The sequence below is a fragment of the Populus euphratica genome, unplaced genomic scaffold, assembly GCF_000495115.2.
Source record: "Populus euphratica unplaced genomic scaffold, PopEup_1.0 scaffold30.1, whole genome shotgun sequence".
In the NCBI taxonomy this organism is placed as follows: Eukaryota; Viridiplantae; Streptophyta; class Magnoliopsida; order Malpighiales; family Salicaceae; genus Populus; species Populus euphratica.
Window position 1 is genome coordinate 418914 of NW_011499869.1, and position 17632 is coordinate 436545.

Genomic DNA, 17632 nt, shown 5'->3' on the forward strand with positions numbered 1-17632 from the left:
CGATTGGCTGTGCTGGTACTGCAATGGGTGTGAAATTATATAATGGTATACCGTTTGACAAATCTGCAAGTTTATTTTTGTGCCTGAGCCGTCTTGATTTCTCTCATCAAGATCATTATTTCAGCGAGTCAAGCAGTTAAATATACACAATCGGTAGCTATCAATCTATTTCTTATCCATGGATAACAGAGATTTTCTTCATTTAATGAAAGGGAAATTAACTCAGTAGGTGGTGGCCCTGCTATAAGAGCTTTTACATAATGCAATCAACCAAATGTTTGTGATGAAAACTATCTGAATGCCAGCAAGAGAAGTTCCATCTGTGCACTGCGAAGAAGCTCACATCAGTTGCTCTGAGCCTTTAGTCGCACCGCCTAAGTGATCGCACCGCATCATCAAGATCTTCATGTTTCTTGCTTTGCGTACAAAGTAGATAAGAGCATGCCGAGCTCGCTGAAGCTTCACGAACATGTTACTCGTGTAGAGTAGGTGCTTCTCCCTGACTCCAATCTTCCCCGTACGGCACCCCAGTTGCAGTGGATGACCCTGGACGCAAACTCGCTGGCAAGGAAGAAAAAAGTTACTCCTCCTATCTCACACCACATCCCTTATCTACTTTTGATTTGCAAGCTATTAGCTTATAATTTTATTTTTCTTTTGTCCATCTTTCATGAGGGGATTTTTCTCTTTAATTGTAGCAAAGCATAATTGTAAGACTTGGGCCAATTTTGTATTTTTGCCTTATTTTTATTTTTTTATAGAAAAACTATTTGCAATTTTTCACTAGCCATGCTGATTTTTTTGATGTCCCGGTTGTTAGTTTTTCTTATACAATTATTTTGTATTTTCTATGTCTTAAAAACTGTTTTCAAAATTAAAAAAGAAAAGAAAAGGAGAGAGTGCAACAATGCCCATAAACGTGACAGCTTGGACGTTGATTATCCTGTCTAGGCTCTCTCTCTCAAATTTTATAACATATTTTCATTATTGGACCCAGTGGACTCCCCCCTTCCTTCCTGGCCTTCCCTTTCCTCTCGCGCCCGCGTCCCCGCACCCGCACGCTAAAGAAGCCGAAACGACACCACATCCTCTTTAAAATGCCTAACACGGCGTCGTCTTCACAAGCCTATGCCCTCTGCGCTCTTTCCCGACAAATATCTAGCCATTAAAATAGGAAATGCCTTCTTTATAGAGATCCACAAAACCGCCTCTCCCTCTGTAACAACGAACCGATCTCTCTTCTCTCGTCTTTCTCAATGACTTCTCCATCTCCAGCTTCGTACGGTTCCTTCCCACCCACCGCGCCCTCGTCCACCTTCCTCACACGCGCCATCAATACGACATATACGACATCCACCATCTTCGCCACTCGCCGCCCATGGCGCGAATTAATTGAATTCTCCTCCTTCGCGCGCCCACTGTCCCTCGGCGATACCACAATCCGCATAAAACGGAACCTCTCCTACTTTCGCGTTAATTACACAATGATAATCCTCTCTATCCTCTTCTTAAGCCTCTTATGGCACCCTCTCTCAATGATTGTCTTCTTAATCGTCTTCGTCGCCTGGTTTTACCTTTACTTCTTTCGTGACCAGCCATTGGTGATTTTCCACCGCACGATTGATGATCGTGTGGTGCTTGGTTTGCTCGGTGTCGCTACTGTTGTTGCTTTGATTTTCACACACGTGTGGTTAAATGTCTTGGTTTCGCTTTTGATTGGAGCTGCTATTGTTGTCTTGCACGCTGCGTTTAGAAGAACTGATGATTTGTATTCGGATGAGCAAGATGTGGCTGATGGAAGTTTGCTTTCTGTTGTGGGGAGTCCCACGAGAGCTGGCCACACTCGCTTTTAAAAGTAAGATTCTTAGCTTTGGATTTCATATTTTTCTGCTGGAATTTAATTTCATACGCACAAGTCTGCTAAAACATACATAATTTCGGCAGGAGCAGCGGTTTTTTCTCTTCTTAGATGATCAATCTTGACCTGATTCGATTTTTTTTCTCTTGTTTATTTTTTTTTTAGGTTTTTTCTTAATAGGGTAGTGTTAATTTTTTGTGGGATGACTGTGTTGTAAATGTTGTTATGATTGAAGAACCAGTGAAGAAACAGCTGGTTAATGACGGTGTTTTGTACCTTCTTTAGTGTTGTTAAAGGAAGTAGTACTTCTTATGGTGGGAATAAATGATTTCTTTGGATTTTAATGCAGAAATGTGTTCACTTCTTCTTTTTATTGGAGTCCTTTTCTCTATTGCTGTTGATGTTATATGTTGTTGGTTTTCTACGTACACTTAAATTTGTATGAGTTTTGTTAGGTTTAAACTGAAGTTGCTTTAGTATGAATTCGTAGTAAAAATGTTGTTTTTTGAGATGAAAATTGTGTGTTCACTGATCCGGGACTCGAACCCAAATCCTAGCTCTCACGGTGTAAGAGAGCACCGATGAGTTACCAGCCCGTTGGTGTGAATAGATTGGTGCAATCGCCAGTGTTGTTTGTTTTGATGTGAACTTGGTTACAGTACGCAAACATCCGGATATAGCAGGGTACAAGGTTGGTGTTCTAGTGGAAGTCTGGGATCTGAACTTAGAAATGCAAGAGAAGGATACTACTAGTCTTTTTTTTTTTTGTGTAAATTTTTTTGAAAGGTGGGGACTGACTCTGAATTTCCATTTTCTTGGGCTTAAAAGTGGCATAAGTGCGTGATGGTCTCCTTTTGGCTTCCTTTTTTCACGAACAGAGATGGTCCAGATGGTTGCCAATAAGTTTCGAAGTACGGGTCTTTCTTTATACGCAATAACGTTGAGTCTCTCGAATTGCAACGAAAATATTGCGGAAGAATTTTCATTTAAAGGTGGATTGGCTCCATTTGAGGAACTTGCAAGTGAAAATTGACAAAGGAAAGTTAGCAATATTGCTGCCACTGGCCATGCAAAGTTAGTGGCTTTCCCGTTGTCACAATCCATGTTTTTGTGACTTTAAAAGCTTCTTTCACCATGGGTCTCCCTTTGCCCGCTAGTTTTTTGGAAGAGTTCTTGGTTCCTGGCTTGTTTTGTGCCTGATTGGAGGAGTGGTTCCGGAAGTGATCTCTTTTTTTGTTTTTTGATGGGTCTATGGAATGTGTAAGATTATTCATTCAGTGGCGATCTCTTTTAAGTACTGTGACCGTAATATCTGCTTATGCTTATGGTCTTCTCACGAATTCTCTCATGCATTTTCAGTTCATGTTGTGATGCCTTGGTAGCGTTCATTCGAGGAATGTGATGAATTAGTGATTTATTTTTCCAATTGTATGTTTGATAATGATAAGGTCATGTATATCATATCTATCTTTTTAGCAGTTGAAGGAAGAATATTTGGCTGTTTTACGAAATCCTATCCCATGAAGCTGATTTTTTTTGTACAATACATCTGAAGTTGCGTCGTGATTTTGTGTGTTGTAAAATCGATGGTGGCATCTCTGAAGCTCGAGTCATTCATTCCCCCCCTATGTCCATGTTATGAAGGTCAAGTTATGCAACTTGAATTTACCATAGAGGTTATCAAAAACCCATACTTTTCACAGCATTTATTTGCATAGTTTCCTATTATCCATCCCATCATAGTGAGGGCACCGCTGATTGTTTTGTGGAGGGTTTAGATAGCCGTTAGAAGCCTGTGGTTCCTCCAGATAGTCCTGTTGAAATCGCACTCTTGCTAAGATGAAATTTAAAGGTTTAATATCGTGTTTTGATTTTATTCGATGCAAAATGTGAATAAAAAAATTACTAAAATAGAATAAGAGAACATGAAATGATAAAAAGAGAGAAGAGGACAACTCTTGTTCTTATAAAAAAAAAAAAAGAAGAAAGAAAGCGGCAAACTACAGTGCACCTAGCAAGTGAATTATTATAGAACACTTAGCTGCTAAGTGTCAGGAATTTTGCTAGTCTTGTAAGAATTAAAAATGCGATTCCTGATCACAAAGAATCTTTTTTCGTCGATCTTTTCCTCAGTCTAGACGGGCCTAGATAATGAACTGACTCAGAGGGCATGAAGACCGGGCGGCCCATCTACTCGATGCTTATATATAACGACGACGCCGGACAGTTCTTAAATGGGACGTTTAGCTCTTGAGAGAGCCACCGCCAATACCCAGCAAGTTCGTGCAAAAAATCATGTGCAGACGATCCCCTTACATGTATTTACCTGGTTACTTCCCTTAGCACGTGGATGGGACTGAATTTTTTTTCAATATGTAGTTCTTAATATTATTATTAAATAAGTTAAACTTAAACGTGAAGAAATTCTATTTTTAACTCTGTGTGTATTGAAAGAATAGTTAATAATGCATAAAAAAATCTTTTTTTTGTGTGACATAACTTCTTTTTTGCCACAGATAAAAAATATATTGCAGATAATTTATTTTTTTCTAATTAAGAATTTTTGTATGTGACATACCATGCGTATGAACATAGCAAAGATTGTTAGTATACTAAATAAAATGTAGAAAATCCGAGTTTGAGTTCAAATTGATAACTTATACTAGTTATAATTTGTATTAAATTTTAATAACTATTTTCTCTATCATACATAAAGTACTACCCATTAAAAAAACATTTTTTTAATTAATAATTATTTTATCGGTCGCATCTTGTTAATAGTTAAATAAATCCTAATATCCTAGGAATAATAACTGGGGTAAATCTGAAATCTCAATGCAGTCGAAAAAAAGGCTCAAAAAACAGAACTTTCTATCGTGGAGGGCAGCCAACGAAGCAGGTCCATCTCTGCCTACAATGAATAATCAACCATAGAAAACAATGGGAGCGTAAGTCTGATTAAACAAATAGAGCATCATCTAGCTCGCATATCATGCAACACGCAGCCAAGAAAGATGTGGTCTCCGTAGAAAGTCTTGCGCTAGGTGGTGTGTAATCAGACAGTACCTGGAAGAACACCCGTGAACGCGCACCTCATCACTGTAGGCTAACCAGCTTGTGCAGATTGCCTGCATTTATATGATCATGAATCGAAGAATTCCTTTTCACCCTCTGTTTCCCTGCGGCAGCCTGGTGTGGATAAACCAAAGACTCCACAGATATTGTGGAGGAACTAGTCATGAACGACATGCTCAAAATATACAAGCCGAGGAGAAAATTTCACTTTGTTACCCTCCGGGATTCAAAGAAGCATATGGATTGTTGATGATGTGGTGGAACAACAAATTGGAAAAAAGCATTGTTATTGGTTTGGGACCTTTCGAGCATAGGCAAGCACCATCACATAATCCTTTGCCGAGGAACCTGCAGTTACTGGTACTTGATCGGTCTTTGGCACTGTTTGCAGCCACTGATCAACTAAATTATACAATAGTAATGTAGGGATCACTGGTCTTCCCATGCATCTGATCTCAACCTGAAAGAATACCAACCAGAGGAGTTACAAGAATGAGAACTAGACAAGCTTTTTTCTGTGCTAAAACTGTTATTGAACGCCCACGAGGCAAAATGATAATGTATTTGCTATAGTTTCTGCTGCTTAATTGAAAATGCTTCCTTTTGATTTAAATAAATACTTTGTTCAACCTTTACTAATGGCAGAATACTTCCAAAATATTTGTTTTCCTAAGAAAGAAACAATTTCCGATTCATAATAATTCTGCTCACATTATTGCAGGAGCAAATGCAACAGAAGTCAGACTTTAAGAGGGGACAGGATTAATGAGATTATTGGTTCATGAAAAATGTACGCTAATGAAAAATGCAGGGCTCAAAAAAAGAAAAGGAAGAGAGCAGCACATGCATTGTTAAAGACAAAACTTGATGACCCTGGTGCTTAATTGAGATCTCTTGTACTTCAACCTTTTTAATATGACAAGAACTTGTGCCTAAGAACACAATAGCAAGCTCAACTTGGAGTTGATAGGGTATGGTAATCCAAGGTCCAAGACTGTTTTGTAATTGCATTAAAAAAAAACAACTAATTGAAACTGAAAATGATCTGAACGTAAAGCTTGTCAACGACATCTCACCTCAGCTTCACTAGCGAGGTCTAGCTTCTTCATCAAGTACTTCTGGATGAAAGAAACAGGTACATTTCCATTCCTGGCATAGGGCGAAATAAGTGAAACATCTCCAGGAATTAGTTGATTGCTTTACTTTATTCACCAAAAAAGCTTATTTTCTTATTTCAAATTTTAATTACTGAAAAGTAGCCAAAAGAAATGCTGAAAAATGACGGCAAAATAATAGGTAACAGGCATAAATTAGCACAACAACAGTGCACAGAACTAAATTAATTTACAAATTAAGATTCCAGTGTGTTTATGAGGACTATTGAATAGTTTGAATGTGAGAAAACTTGTCAAACAATTCAATAAGCATAAAAGCGACACGTTAAGTGGCCTATTACAATATCTAAAATGGGCCTTAAATTTTGGGAGGAATTAGTGGTTTTTCAGGTTGTCAGCAGCGCCTTCCATCAGGTGGGACTGAAAGCGGACCAGCATAGTTTTAATGACTGGTTTAGCTGTAAGTTACAGACCGAAACTATCTACATATATGCTGAGATGCGCATGGAATCTATTAAATAGTTAGTCAATATAGATAACCTGTCCCTTTTTAGGATTGGTAAAATACATCTCGAGATACACTCTCTGAAATCGATAGGTCAATTGGCTGTCCCACCTGCACTTTCCATACTGCAACCTCCAGACCTCTAGAAGGAATGAGTTGTGTAGCAGAGGAAGGATGACTTTAGATTAATAAGATGCCTCAATGAAAATAAATTTCATTGTTTTCACAAATATGTGCTACCATGTTTTCTCACAATTCTTACCACCTCAACTACATCCTTGGAGGCCTTCCCTTCATCTTTACAGCTCTAAGCCTCTAACCTAAGCATGATTAAAGGTTAAGCTTACTCTCTCAGGCAGTGACTGCTGTTCTAGCATCTACTAGCATAACGTGAGCAAATTTTTTCACTGTACTCCCAGCTACCAAGTACCAAAAACTTGGAATAATATCTTCACAATAAAAAAAGCCAGGAAGGAATCTTCATAAATCATAACAAAACAAAAGGTAAAGTATCCAGCAAATGAGATGAAGAGTTCATACAATATTGCAGTGAAGACAAAAGAAACTCACTTTAGCCTTAAGTAACTTGAAGGAATTTGTGGCAAGGGTGCTTCTCCTTCTCTGAGAAAAAGAAGTGAAAAAACTATATGAACACAGTGAAAATACATTTAAGCAAGCAAACACGTTTCAATATTCTAGACTCCTAGTACAGAAAGTTTCTTCTAGTTAAAGAGCTGGAGTTGGTTCTCACTGTTCAGAAGCCAATAATGAAAACCAAACAGGACCACTTCTTCTTTCTTGCTTTGCAGCAGCAGTGTCCAGCACTGCTGGGGATGAAATGCCGGAAATGTTATTAAACACTGCCCTTTTTTGACGTATTCTGCGCAACCTTTTTGGTTCCACTGGTCCCTCAGAGACATTATCAATATTATTCTTTTCATCCTTTACTTTTGATCTGCCTTTGTTTTCCTTAAATTTGGTTTTAAGCGCTCGAGGTTCATTGTCATGGACAGGTCGAGATTCTGATTTAGCATCATTAAGTTGGGGACTAGACTTGAATGACTTGGTTCTGTTCGCAACTTCCACCAAAAAATTTAAAGGTTGCCAGAGATCTGATTTCCCATCCCTTGGTTCGGTCCCATTCTCTGCTTCATCAGGAACAGGTTGGCTGGGTTCAGTAAAGGGAGAATTCTGCACTTGTTAAACATGCAGTTCTTAGACTTAGAAAATTGGACTGCTTGTCAAGATACACTTGTTAAACATGCAGTTCTTAGACTTCTTAGAAAATTGGACTGCTTGTCAAGACACTAGAAACGAAAGTGGACGTTTATATTAACAGCCAATTAAAATGATATTAGGTATCCACACAAAGTTGATATAACGGTTAATATTTACCTGCTTTATGTTCTGATTAGGTTTTTTCAAGGTTTCGGGTGAACTTGAGCTCTCTGGACCATCTTCAACAGGAACATGTTCCTTGTTATTCGTTTTTTCAATGGAAAAATTGGTACCTCGTAAAGCAGCAGCCCTTCTTGGAAAAGGTTTCGTTCTTCTTCCTGTTGTAGTAGAGTGCGTGGAAACTTTAGGAGTGCTGACCACCAATGATGAGAGCGACCTTTCCTTTCTTCTAGTAACTGGTAATGCAACTGACTCTGGAACTTCAGGTGCCTCTACCTTTCTTTTTTTGTATGGGAAAATCTTGGACCTCACATCTTGTAAATTGTGGTCTGGCCTGTTTACCATTTACCAATACATGCACATTGAACGATTTAAACACAAAAACCTAATTTTTTTACCAAAATTTGCAGGTCCTATACATCTTATAATCTACATTCTGCATGTATATGCATGATAAATGAGCAGAATTCTATTGTTGCCTCAACAGATTGACCAAATAGCAATTGCATTCTATGGCAGTATAAACAACAGCCCAACTAAGCATATCGGAAATCCATCCACTCAAATCTCACCCAAACAAAAACAGCTAATATCTGACCTTAATTTTTCCAAAGGAACGCAGCCCAGGTTGATGTTGCATATTGGGCAGCTATCTAATCCTTCATTTGATATCCTCCGATATATACACTTCCTGCAAACTGGATAAAATACAAAAAATCAAATATTTTTTCATTTACTGACTTGATAAACTTAAAAATATCAGCATTCAGCAGCATTTAATCCGCATGAATAATACAAAGTTCATCGTCAAAGTAGCACACAATACATTTGGAAGATGAAACCTGGAATACAGTTCTACACAAAAAAAAAAAAAAAAAATTAACTCAAAAGGTAGCAGCTAGCTAGATATATGGTCTAAGATAAATAAAAATTGTACTAAAAGAGAGCTAAAAGACTTCCCAATTGGTTAAAATATGTTACTGTTGGCCCAACATGCAAACAGTAATTTCATCAAGCAAAGAATCTAGCTAGAAAGAGATCGATATCATCAAAGATCCTGGTGCAGAAGAAAGTGCTAAATCTCCACATTCTTTAAACAGAATTACACAAGTACCGAGTCAAAGCAAGACAAAAGGAAAGAAGAAGCAGGCCAACAAATCCAGAAAAAAAAAAAACACCGATGACCCAGATTAGATCATGAACAAGGCAAAACACAATCAAGGATTTGGAAGCGAAATGAATTGAGAAGGAGAGACTGACACGTATGCAGACATTCAGATATGGTAGTGGCATCTCTAAGTAACTTATTTCAGAGAAGACATGTAATGCATGCTGCAATCGTTTCTCTCCTCACTTTCACCACCTGATGATGACGCTGATGATTCTGATTTCCCATCAAAACTTTCTCAATTCCTTCCTAACCCCTCCCTCCCTTCACGTCCACATCCTGCCGCTGCATGTGCTTTATTTTACCAACTACAACACACGATTGATTCACGTTCATCTCTCTTTCTATATCTGCATTAAACCGAAGAATAACAATAACGCAAAACGAGGATAGATAGCTACCGATTAAAACTGCATGAGATTATTACTGTTTTGTGTATAGCTTTGATCGGTGGAGACGGGTGTTTTCTTTCTTTCTGTTTTTTTTTTTTTAATTTGAGGGAATATTAAGTATAAATCAGAAGAAAGGGTGAGATATCATTACAGTTGGGTTACAATGTTGATTTGTGGGGTTTCAGTGAATGGATTCTGGACTCAACAAGGGGGCAAAAAAAAAGTTTATATATATATACAGTAAAGGAAAGCATAATTATCTATTTATTTGTTTGTTTGTTTACGAAACAAAATAGCATGTGAACTATTTATTTATTTTTTTGAGAAAAAAAGAATGGGAAAGAGCATGAATCTTGTGTAATTAAAATTAATTTATTCATGTCATTTCTTATAAAATATTATTTATTTTGTTTTATTGTAAGTTTTAATGAAATTAAATAATAATGATACCAGTAATTTCTTTAATTTAAATATTAAGCCACGCAAGTTCAACTAGACAGTTTTTTTTACCATGCGCCCTTGGACAAGTTCAACAGCTAGTTTTGAGACAGGGAGCACGGATAAAGTGCGCTGGGAGTGCTTTGGAGAGGAAGGTGTGCACTGGGCTTGGGTTTCGTGCAGGCGACGCGAGTATTGCGAGGGTGTTTGTGGTATTGTGTGCATAAGTGCATGTTAGCAAGCCTGCAAGTTGGGTCCCTCTCCATCATTCAACGTGGCAGTAACGGTTGGAATTGATTTTAATTTCCCATCTGCAGTCGTTAGTAAATTAAATAATACCAGTCTGAAAGGAAGACCAATTCACGACAATAATAATGATAACAACGACAACGTTTTCAGTTGAAGGGCTTCAAGATTTTATTCGTTCGAGAGTTGGCTGAAACTGAAATAGGATCCCACGCACCCCCACGTAAAGGGTTCTGCCGGGAGAAAAATGGTAGGTCGTTATTTGAACCAATTTTATCAGTTATATATTAAAAATTAATATAAATTTTATTTAAAATTTTATTTAATAATTAAAAATTTTAAGTGAAATAATTTTTTTGATATGGTATTAATTATTTTTATTTATTTAATAAAAATTAAATATAAAGTAAAATAATTATATATAAATTTTAAATATGTTAGAAAATAATATAAATTATATTTTAAGATCTCATTTTACAATTTAAGTTTTTAAGTAAAATAATTTTTTAATATTATCACCATAATTTTGATAAATTAAATCGGTCTGATTCTAATCAATTTAAAATAATATATTTTTAATACTAAAAAGTAAATAAAATAACATCATTATTTTTTATTGCATCAAGTTAATGAAGTTGCAATCCACTCTATCAAGAGCTTAATTAAGTTAACTCCTGCCTAATTGAACAGGAATCATTAAGTTAACTCCTGCCTAATTGAATATGAATCATGGCATGAGCTAAATCCGGTCATGGATAGACAACTGAGCTGGATAATTTTAATAACACTACTTTTAACACTCAAATTTTTTTATTAAAAAAAAAAAAGGAAAGGGATTATTATTTAAGGAATTGTTTGGGAGTGTAATAATAGTTATTTTTTAAATTATTTTTATACTAATATATATATATATATAAATAAATAATATTTTTTATTTTTTTAAATTATTTTTTATATCAATATATCAAAATAATTTAAAATTACTAAAAGTATATTAATTTAAAATAAATAAAATATTTAAAATATTTTTAAAACATAAAATCAAATATATAATAAAAACACTACCTGGTGAAGAAAATGGACAAACAGGAAGGGAAGCGAATAGTTTTTTTTCTCTGAAAAAAATCTTTTCAGTTTGTGTATTAATAAAATCTATTTTTTATTTAAATAATATTTAATTTAGTGTTTCAGGTTTTAAGATTTTGAACTAAGAAAATTAGATTATTATTATTATTATTGTTATTTTGAGATTGGAAAGTCAAAGAGGCATGCGGGTGCATCAAATAATTAATTGACTTCAGCGAGAATTCCGGAGCGCAGCTAGATGGTAGATACCAGTTTCGGACCATATGATTTGTGCATCAGTCGGCTTCAGCGTAGCAGCCCCTTCCGCGATTCCTCGCTGGACATTTCAAATATTTGTGCCAGTCAAAGTAGGATTTTGCGGCCTGCCGACTCCTCTCGTTATTTAATTAATTCCTTTATTTTTCCTTCTAGTAGGTGGCAGCACGAAGACCCGGTTTCATCAATTTTAAATTATATTGTTTAGGTAGCTAGCATGTGTGTTTGCAGTTTCTTTTTCTTTTTTAATAAATATTGCAGTGACTTTGGTAAGACCTCACGCATATTTCTCAAGGGTTTAGCTCGTAGCATCATGCCAATTTACTTCTGTACTCGAAGAAGTGAGGATGATTAAGTAGCTTCGCTGTTCCTTTTTCTTTTTCTTTAAAAAAAAAACTGTGAAGCTACTCTTTCTTGAAAAAAATTTCAGTTTTTTTCTATTTCTATTTTATTTTTTCAACTTCAACTTTAGATTTAAAAAAAAATTATTTGAACTATTTTAAACTGAACAAATTACTTAAATCATATCAAAATCCCTTTTACGTACTTTAATTTTAAACCAGAGCTAAATTAAACCAGAGCTAAATAGAAGAACCAACTAATTAGAAGAATTAGATTAAGATATTTTTTTTCTATTGATTTCAATTTTTTTAATTTTTTTTAATTAATAATCAAGTTATCTTTAAATATATCAAGTCTATTGACTAGGTTATATCAATATAATATTTATGTGATTTAATTTTAAATTTTAATTTTTTTAGTTGATTTTGATGTTTTTAACGTGGTCAAATTTACTATGTTGTGTCTTGTATATAGTCTTACACCAAAGCTAAACAAGAATTTAAATTAAGAAATTTTAAAATTAATTTATTAAGGTGGATTTAATAAAAATATCAAATATTTTTCTATAATCTAAATATCTTATTGTATTTTTTTTTAAAATCTAACTTGTCATATAGCAAGTATATATAAACTAGTTAGTTGCTGACATGGCTGCTTGTGTACCATAATGGTGGACTTGGCTATGGAGCAAGTCTAAACCCAGTATCCAGATAAGTAGCCAGGGATTCGAATCCGTGGCATGCATTTTTGAGCGATTAAGATAGATATTATTTTAAGCGAGAAAACTAATAGAGAACTAATCTGTTCTCGCTAGCTAACAAATTGCACGTGAAAAAAATGTTCCCTCTTAAATTTATTTCTTGCAAAAGTAAGAAAATACTCTTTGCAATTTATTTTATTTATGGGATTCGTGTGATGAAATCATCTGTGTTTCATTACATGATCACACAACTACCAAACCCATAATCATGTGAAGTAACAGTACATCCAAAAAACTCTGCATATCTCTTCACAGCGTGGTATCTTAAAAGTATTAAATCAATGTATTTTTTAATATTTTTTAAATAAATTTAATGTTCTGTATCAAAAATAAAAAAAGGATCTTAAAAAAATTATTTTAATATATTTTTAAATAAAAAATAATTTTAAAAAACAGTACAAAAAATACATATCACGTGACAATTGCAACCGCACCATCCTTGTCCAAGCCAAAATCTTGAACCCACCAAGCAATAATGTGAAAAACTTTGTTACAGTGACTGTAGGTGCATAAAATTTGCTGGACAGAAATGAGATAGCGTGGAGCAGCAGCAGCGGTAATAATTAGTAGCGGCGTGCAGCCTTCTCAAAGAGTGGGTGGTTGTGTCAAGTCCAAGAAGGTAATTCATGAAATCCTTTGAGATCGGCCCCAGTAGTCTGCCACGCTGGTCTTGCTAGTGTCAAATGTTGTCGGACACATCATAGATTGAACCCATTTTCTTGTCCTGGACTGGAGGTTGTTCGGCCGAAATCACGAAACCCATTTTCTTGCTAAATAGAAGAGGTCCCGTGATCCAATGGAGGGAAATCCCTTCGTTTAGTTGATTTCTCCCGACTTCTCTCTGTGCCAAGTTAAAGACATAGCCATGGCCCTCTGCCAATGTACGAAGGTAATTCATTTCAGATATTGCAGCCCCCCAAGAACATACGAAGGGACACAGACAAATAGTCCCAGAGCATAGAACGAGCCCATTTGTTGCTGTAGCATGATGGAATCCAATCAATGCTTTGAAGATGAAGTTGTTCGAGTTATAATTCATCGGAAGAAGCTATGTCAAAACAGCTAAAAATAATAAAGAAGCAATATAAAAATAAAGTATCCTACACGCTCCCCTTTGTCAGTAACCTTACAATAAAAACGAACGCTAATATGTGAAAGTACGGTTCATACCACTGCCAACATGCGCCATCAATCTACATAGAACGCCTGTGCTATGAAAGAGGCGCGGGACATGAACTGGGAGCACCAGAGCCACTGACAGGTGAAGGTCATGGGCCAGACAACTTTCTTGATATGTGAAGGTCTGCCATATGATTATTGTAAGCAATAAGATATCCAATTTCATCCTATCTGGAGACCAGAACGATTTCTGACAGTAAATCTACAAGCCCAGGTATAGAAAAAGGGACTTATTGCACTGCATGCTGCGATTTAATCCCACACAATAGACAACTTTGTGCTCTAATCAGCATTTCCTGCCTGCTTATATCTAAATTCAGAAAATTCAGAAACTTGGATTTATATAATTACAATTACAACAGCGCTAAAGAGCAAAAGAAATGCTAATTTCAGGCTGTCAATTTGTAGTCGGGATGAAAAGACTCCTAATTCCTAACCTCGTACAACTTTCCATCACTAATTATGCCGGTGCCTCTCCATGCGTGCAGGAGAACCAAACAATCTTGATATACGGTTTTTTTTCACTTCCTTCTTAGTTTTTGCTTCTGCTTTTTCTTGTCTTCTTTTGGTGTCATAATACTCAATGTAAGGCTTCTGTATCTTGAAAATCAGATAAGTGATCTTCACATGCATGCAGATATATCATGTGTCTCGAGGGCACCAAAAAAAAAAAAAGCCCCAAGGAGGTGCGCAGCCTATCAAAAAAGCCCTGAAGTGTATAGCGGAGAGTTCATATCACTGCATTTGGGCAGATAGAAGCTAACTTTAAGCAACTTAGTTAGCTTCAATGGAACATCTTTAGACAAAGGAATTTAATGCACTGGTAAGGAATCACGGGTAACGTAGTCGTGAAACTGTTATGGGTTATGTGGGCGATCCAATTGACAACTGCATAATGTAAAGCAAGTCTTTTACCAGCAAACAGAAAAGAATGAAGAAACCAGAAGCCCCGTTTTTGCTAACTCTATTTGGTAGAAGCTACCGAGCAATTTCTCATGTGATTATTCCAAGACTTGAGATATTCACCACTGAATATCAGTTCTACAAAACCAGGGTCTTCCTACGAAATGTGATAAAATACTGAACAAATTCAAAAAAGAGAAAAATCCTGGGTCGAAGGCTAAGTAAAAGTAGATGAAATGTTTGTTTCTTTAAGCCAAATCTTGACTAATTCTAGCTGTAATTAATTAGTACAAAAATGGTCACAGAAGAAAGGGCATCCTAATCTTTGAGACCCAAAGGGCTAATACAAGCACATCGAAGTTCGCCATCTAAAGCAGATGTGCAGCAGTCTCCAATTCTCCTACGTGCATCTAGTAGACTTAAAATAGCTTCTAGTGTCTGTATAATTATGGAGAAGAATAGGGATCTCCTAAGATTTAGACACAAATTATCATTGGAGTTGTGATTGTTAGTAACTCATAAAATTATATAATTTTATAAATTAATACAGATATAACAAATGAAATCAGATAAAAAACTTAAAAGCTAGCAAACTTGATTACATTCAGACCAAGTTTATAGAGTTTGAAAAAATTAATAAAAATTATTGACTAACTCTTCTCGGTTCTTTTTTCTCCATTTATTCGTCTCACTCGCCTTCCACTCTCTCTTTTTTTCTCAAAAAATCATCCTCTTAGCAAGAGCGTGACCCAGCATCTTGCCCTTCTTCCTAACATCTTAACTCACAGGAATCCCAATATCAAAAGCTGTACTTGGCTACTGGAAAGTGTAAGTCTTTCACAAACAATTTGCTTTGATGATTGGTGGGTTATTTGTTATGCATGGAAGTGATGAGAGGCTTTGAACATGACAATCACAAGCACAACTGCACTTTGTTTGAATGGTGAGATTAGATGAAAATCCCTTCAGTATATATTGTGCTAACTACCAAGTTTGTTTGATCAGTACGAAGATTAAGTTTTTTTTCTTTTCTTTTTTAATTCTTCAATGATTAATGTTATTTTGGCTTATACTATTAATGTGTGAGTGTTTTAGATCATTGCGGTAGTACTTGTAAAGGATGAAAATGGATGTAATCATTGTTGTAGTAGAAGTGATAAAAATAAAAATAAGAATAAAGGTGAAATTGAATATAAAGGTATCGATGCTATCATTAAAGAAAATAATAAAAATAATGATTATTAAAATAATTAAATGATGTTGCAAAAATATTATTATGCATAAAACATTTTACAAAACGAGATGGATTGAATTATAAACTTTAAAATATTTGAATTATATATAAATTTTTATTTAAATTATGTATTTTAAAATACTTTAACTGTGCATAAAAAATATTCTTATAATTTTATAATTTATTTTTATAATTTAAATTTGTTTTTTATTTTTTATATCATGTTCAGAATATATTTTTAATAATAAAATTATATGCTAATGCAATGCTCTTTGAAAAAAGATCAGGTGACGAGGCGGTGAAAGTCAAATCTCATGAGAGAGAGATTCAGCAAGTTTTTGTATAATAAAGTGGCATGACCAAATAACATGTTTCCACTACTTTAAAGGTAGCTCATAGGGTCAACTCTTCTACGCAAGTTTGAAGTGGTAGCCCCGTAAGAAGGTTTAAAAGGCCTGATATTTTCTTGTTGTTTCGAGTAAAATATTTGTTTTATTTCTCAGTATTTATTTTTTTTTATAAAATATTAATTTTAGAATTTAATTTTATTTGTTAAAAAATATTTTTATTTCTAAAGTTTGATAAGATATTTTAAAAATAATGATTCATTCAACTCAATATAAACCATTATTAATGTATTCCGCCGTCGTAACCTCCACCTTCGGTGTCACCACCCCATCATTACTTTACAGCCACTGCAACATTCACTATTTACACCAACTACCACATTCATTATTGTGACTGCTCTATTACCATCATTATTATAGTCTGTATTTCTGTCACTCGCAGGAGTATTGGATTCACTCCTCCAACTATTCTTGTGTCCGTGTATCAAAACCTTAACGCGTTATCATTGTATATATATAAAGCAATAAAATATTTTTTGCAAAACAAATTCTTCAGCAATATAAAAAAAGTTTTTTTTTGTTTTGTAAATAAAGGGGCTTGAAGTTCCCTGAATATAAAAACTATGATCTGCATATCACATTCTACGGGTGAGGGATTAAAATGGTGAACATCAAATTTAGCACGTATACAATCCTTGATTGGTCAACCAGTTCGCACAGAGATTCCATTCTACGGAAACAAGGCGAGCATTTGTTTGATGATTACAAGATACTGCAATGGCTGTCTAGTCTCTTCGTCCACTACCTTTTTTATTTTTTGAGATTTTCCTTTCTTTTATACTATTCCCTTCGGATTCTGAAATTTATAGTTCTTCTTTTTCTCAACGCTTTCACTAGATTATATATGACACATGATCATGATTATATTTCATGTGTTTACAAAAATTCAAAAAAAAAAATGACAACGAACTAGCTTAGAGTGACGACGAATCACTGCAAAAATAAATAAAAAATAAGTTATGAGTTTTATAGATTATGTACATAATAATCATAATATCAAGATATTTAAGGGATAAATGTTTGAAATTTAATTTCTATACTCTATGTAAAGTGATTTAAGTTAGTCTTTCATGTTTGTCGTGACAGTTAGATTAATTCTCTATCGAGCGTGGTAAAAAAATAACAAATGGATAAAAAAAATGGTGTAATTTGATTTGACTTACAAAATGTATACAAGCAAATGATAAAAAGCAAGTTAGGATTTTTTATTTTTTATTGTAGAAGTAGGAAATTCTAAAATAAAATATCCTAATTTTACACTACATTAATTT

General features: G+C 34.9%; 1 protein-coding gene and 1 pseudogene across 4 annotated transcripts; one reads left to right on the plus strand and one right to left on the minus strand.

The window, feature by feature from the left end:
- The first annotated feature begins 999 nt into the window (after positions 1-999).
- On the plus strand, positions 1000-4507 carry LOC105126769 (PRA1 family protein F2-like). 4 transcript variants are annotated; one of them, XR_842481.1, is made up of 3 exons: positions 1000-1855; positions 3992-4044; positions 4408-4507. XR_842481.1 is itself a non-coding variant. In XM_011027736.1 (2 exons), exon 1 carries the CDS (start codon positions 1257-1259, stop codon positions 1851-1853), a length of 597 nt encoding a protein of 198 aa, XP_011026038.1. In that variant the 5' UTR covers positions 1129-1256; the 3' UTR covers positions 1854-1855; positions 2686-3284. The 4 variants fall into 4 exon arrangements, 3 of the variants coding, with proteins under 3 accessions (XP_011026038.1, XP_011026039.1, XP_011026037.1); XM_011027736.1 differs by lacking the exons at positions 3992-4044; positions 4408-4507 and adding an exon at positions 2686-3284 and having other exon boundaries at positions 1129-1855; XM_011027737.1 differs by lacking the exons at positions 3992-4044; positions 4408-4507 and adding an exon at positions 2737-3284 and having other exon boundaries at positions 1129-1855.
- Positions 4508-4707: 200 nt separating this feature from the next.
- On the minus strand, positions 4708-9714 carry LOC105126770 (E3 ubiquitin protein ligase DRIP2-like; annotated as a pseudogene).
- Positions 9715-17632: the final 7918 nt, after the last annotated feature.

Bases quoted from the DNA above. Each gene is read 5' to 3' on its own strand.
- LOC105126769 (XM_011027736.1), top strand. From the start codon at position 1,257: ATGACTTCTCCATCTCCAGCTTCGTACGGTTCCTTCCCACCCACCGCG.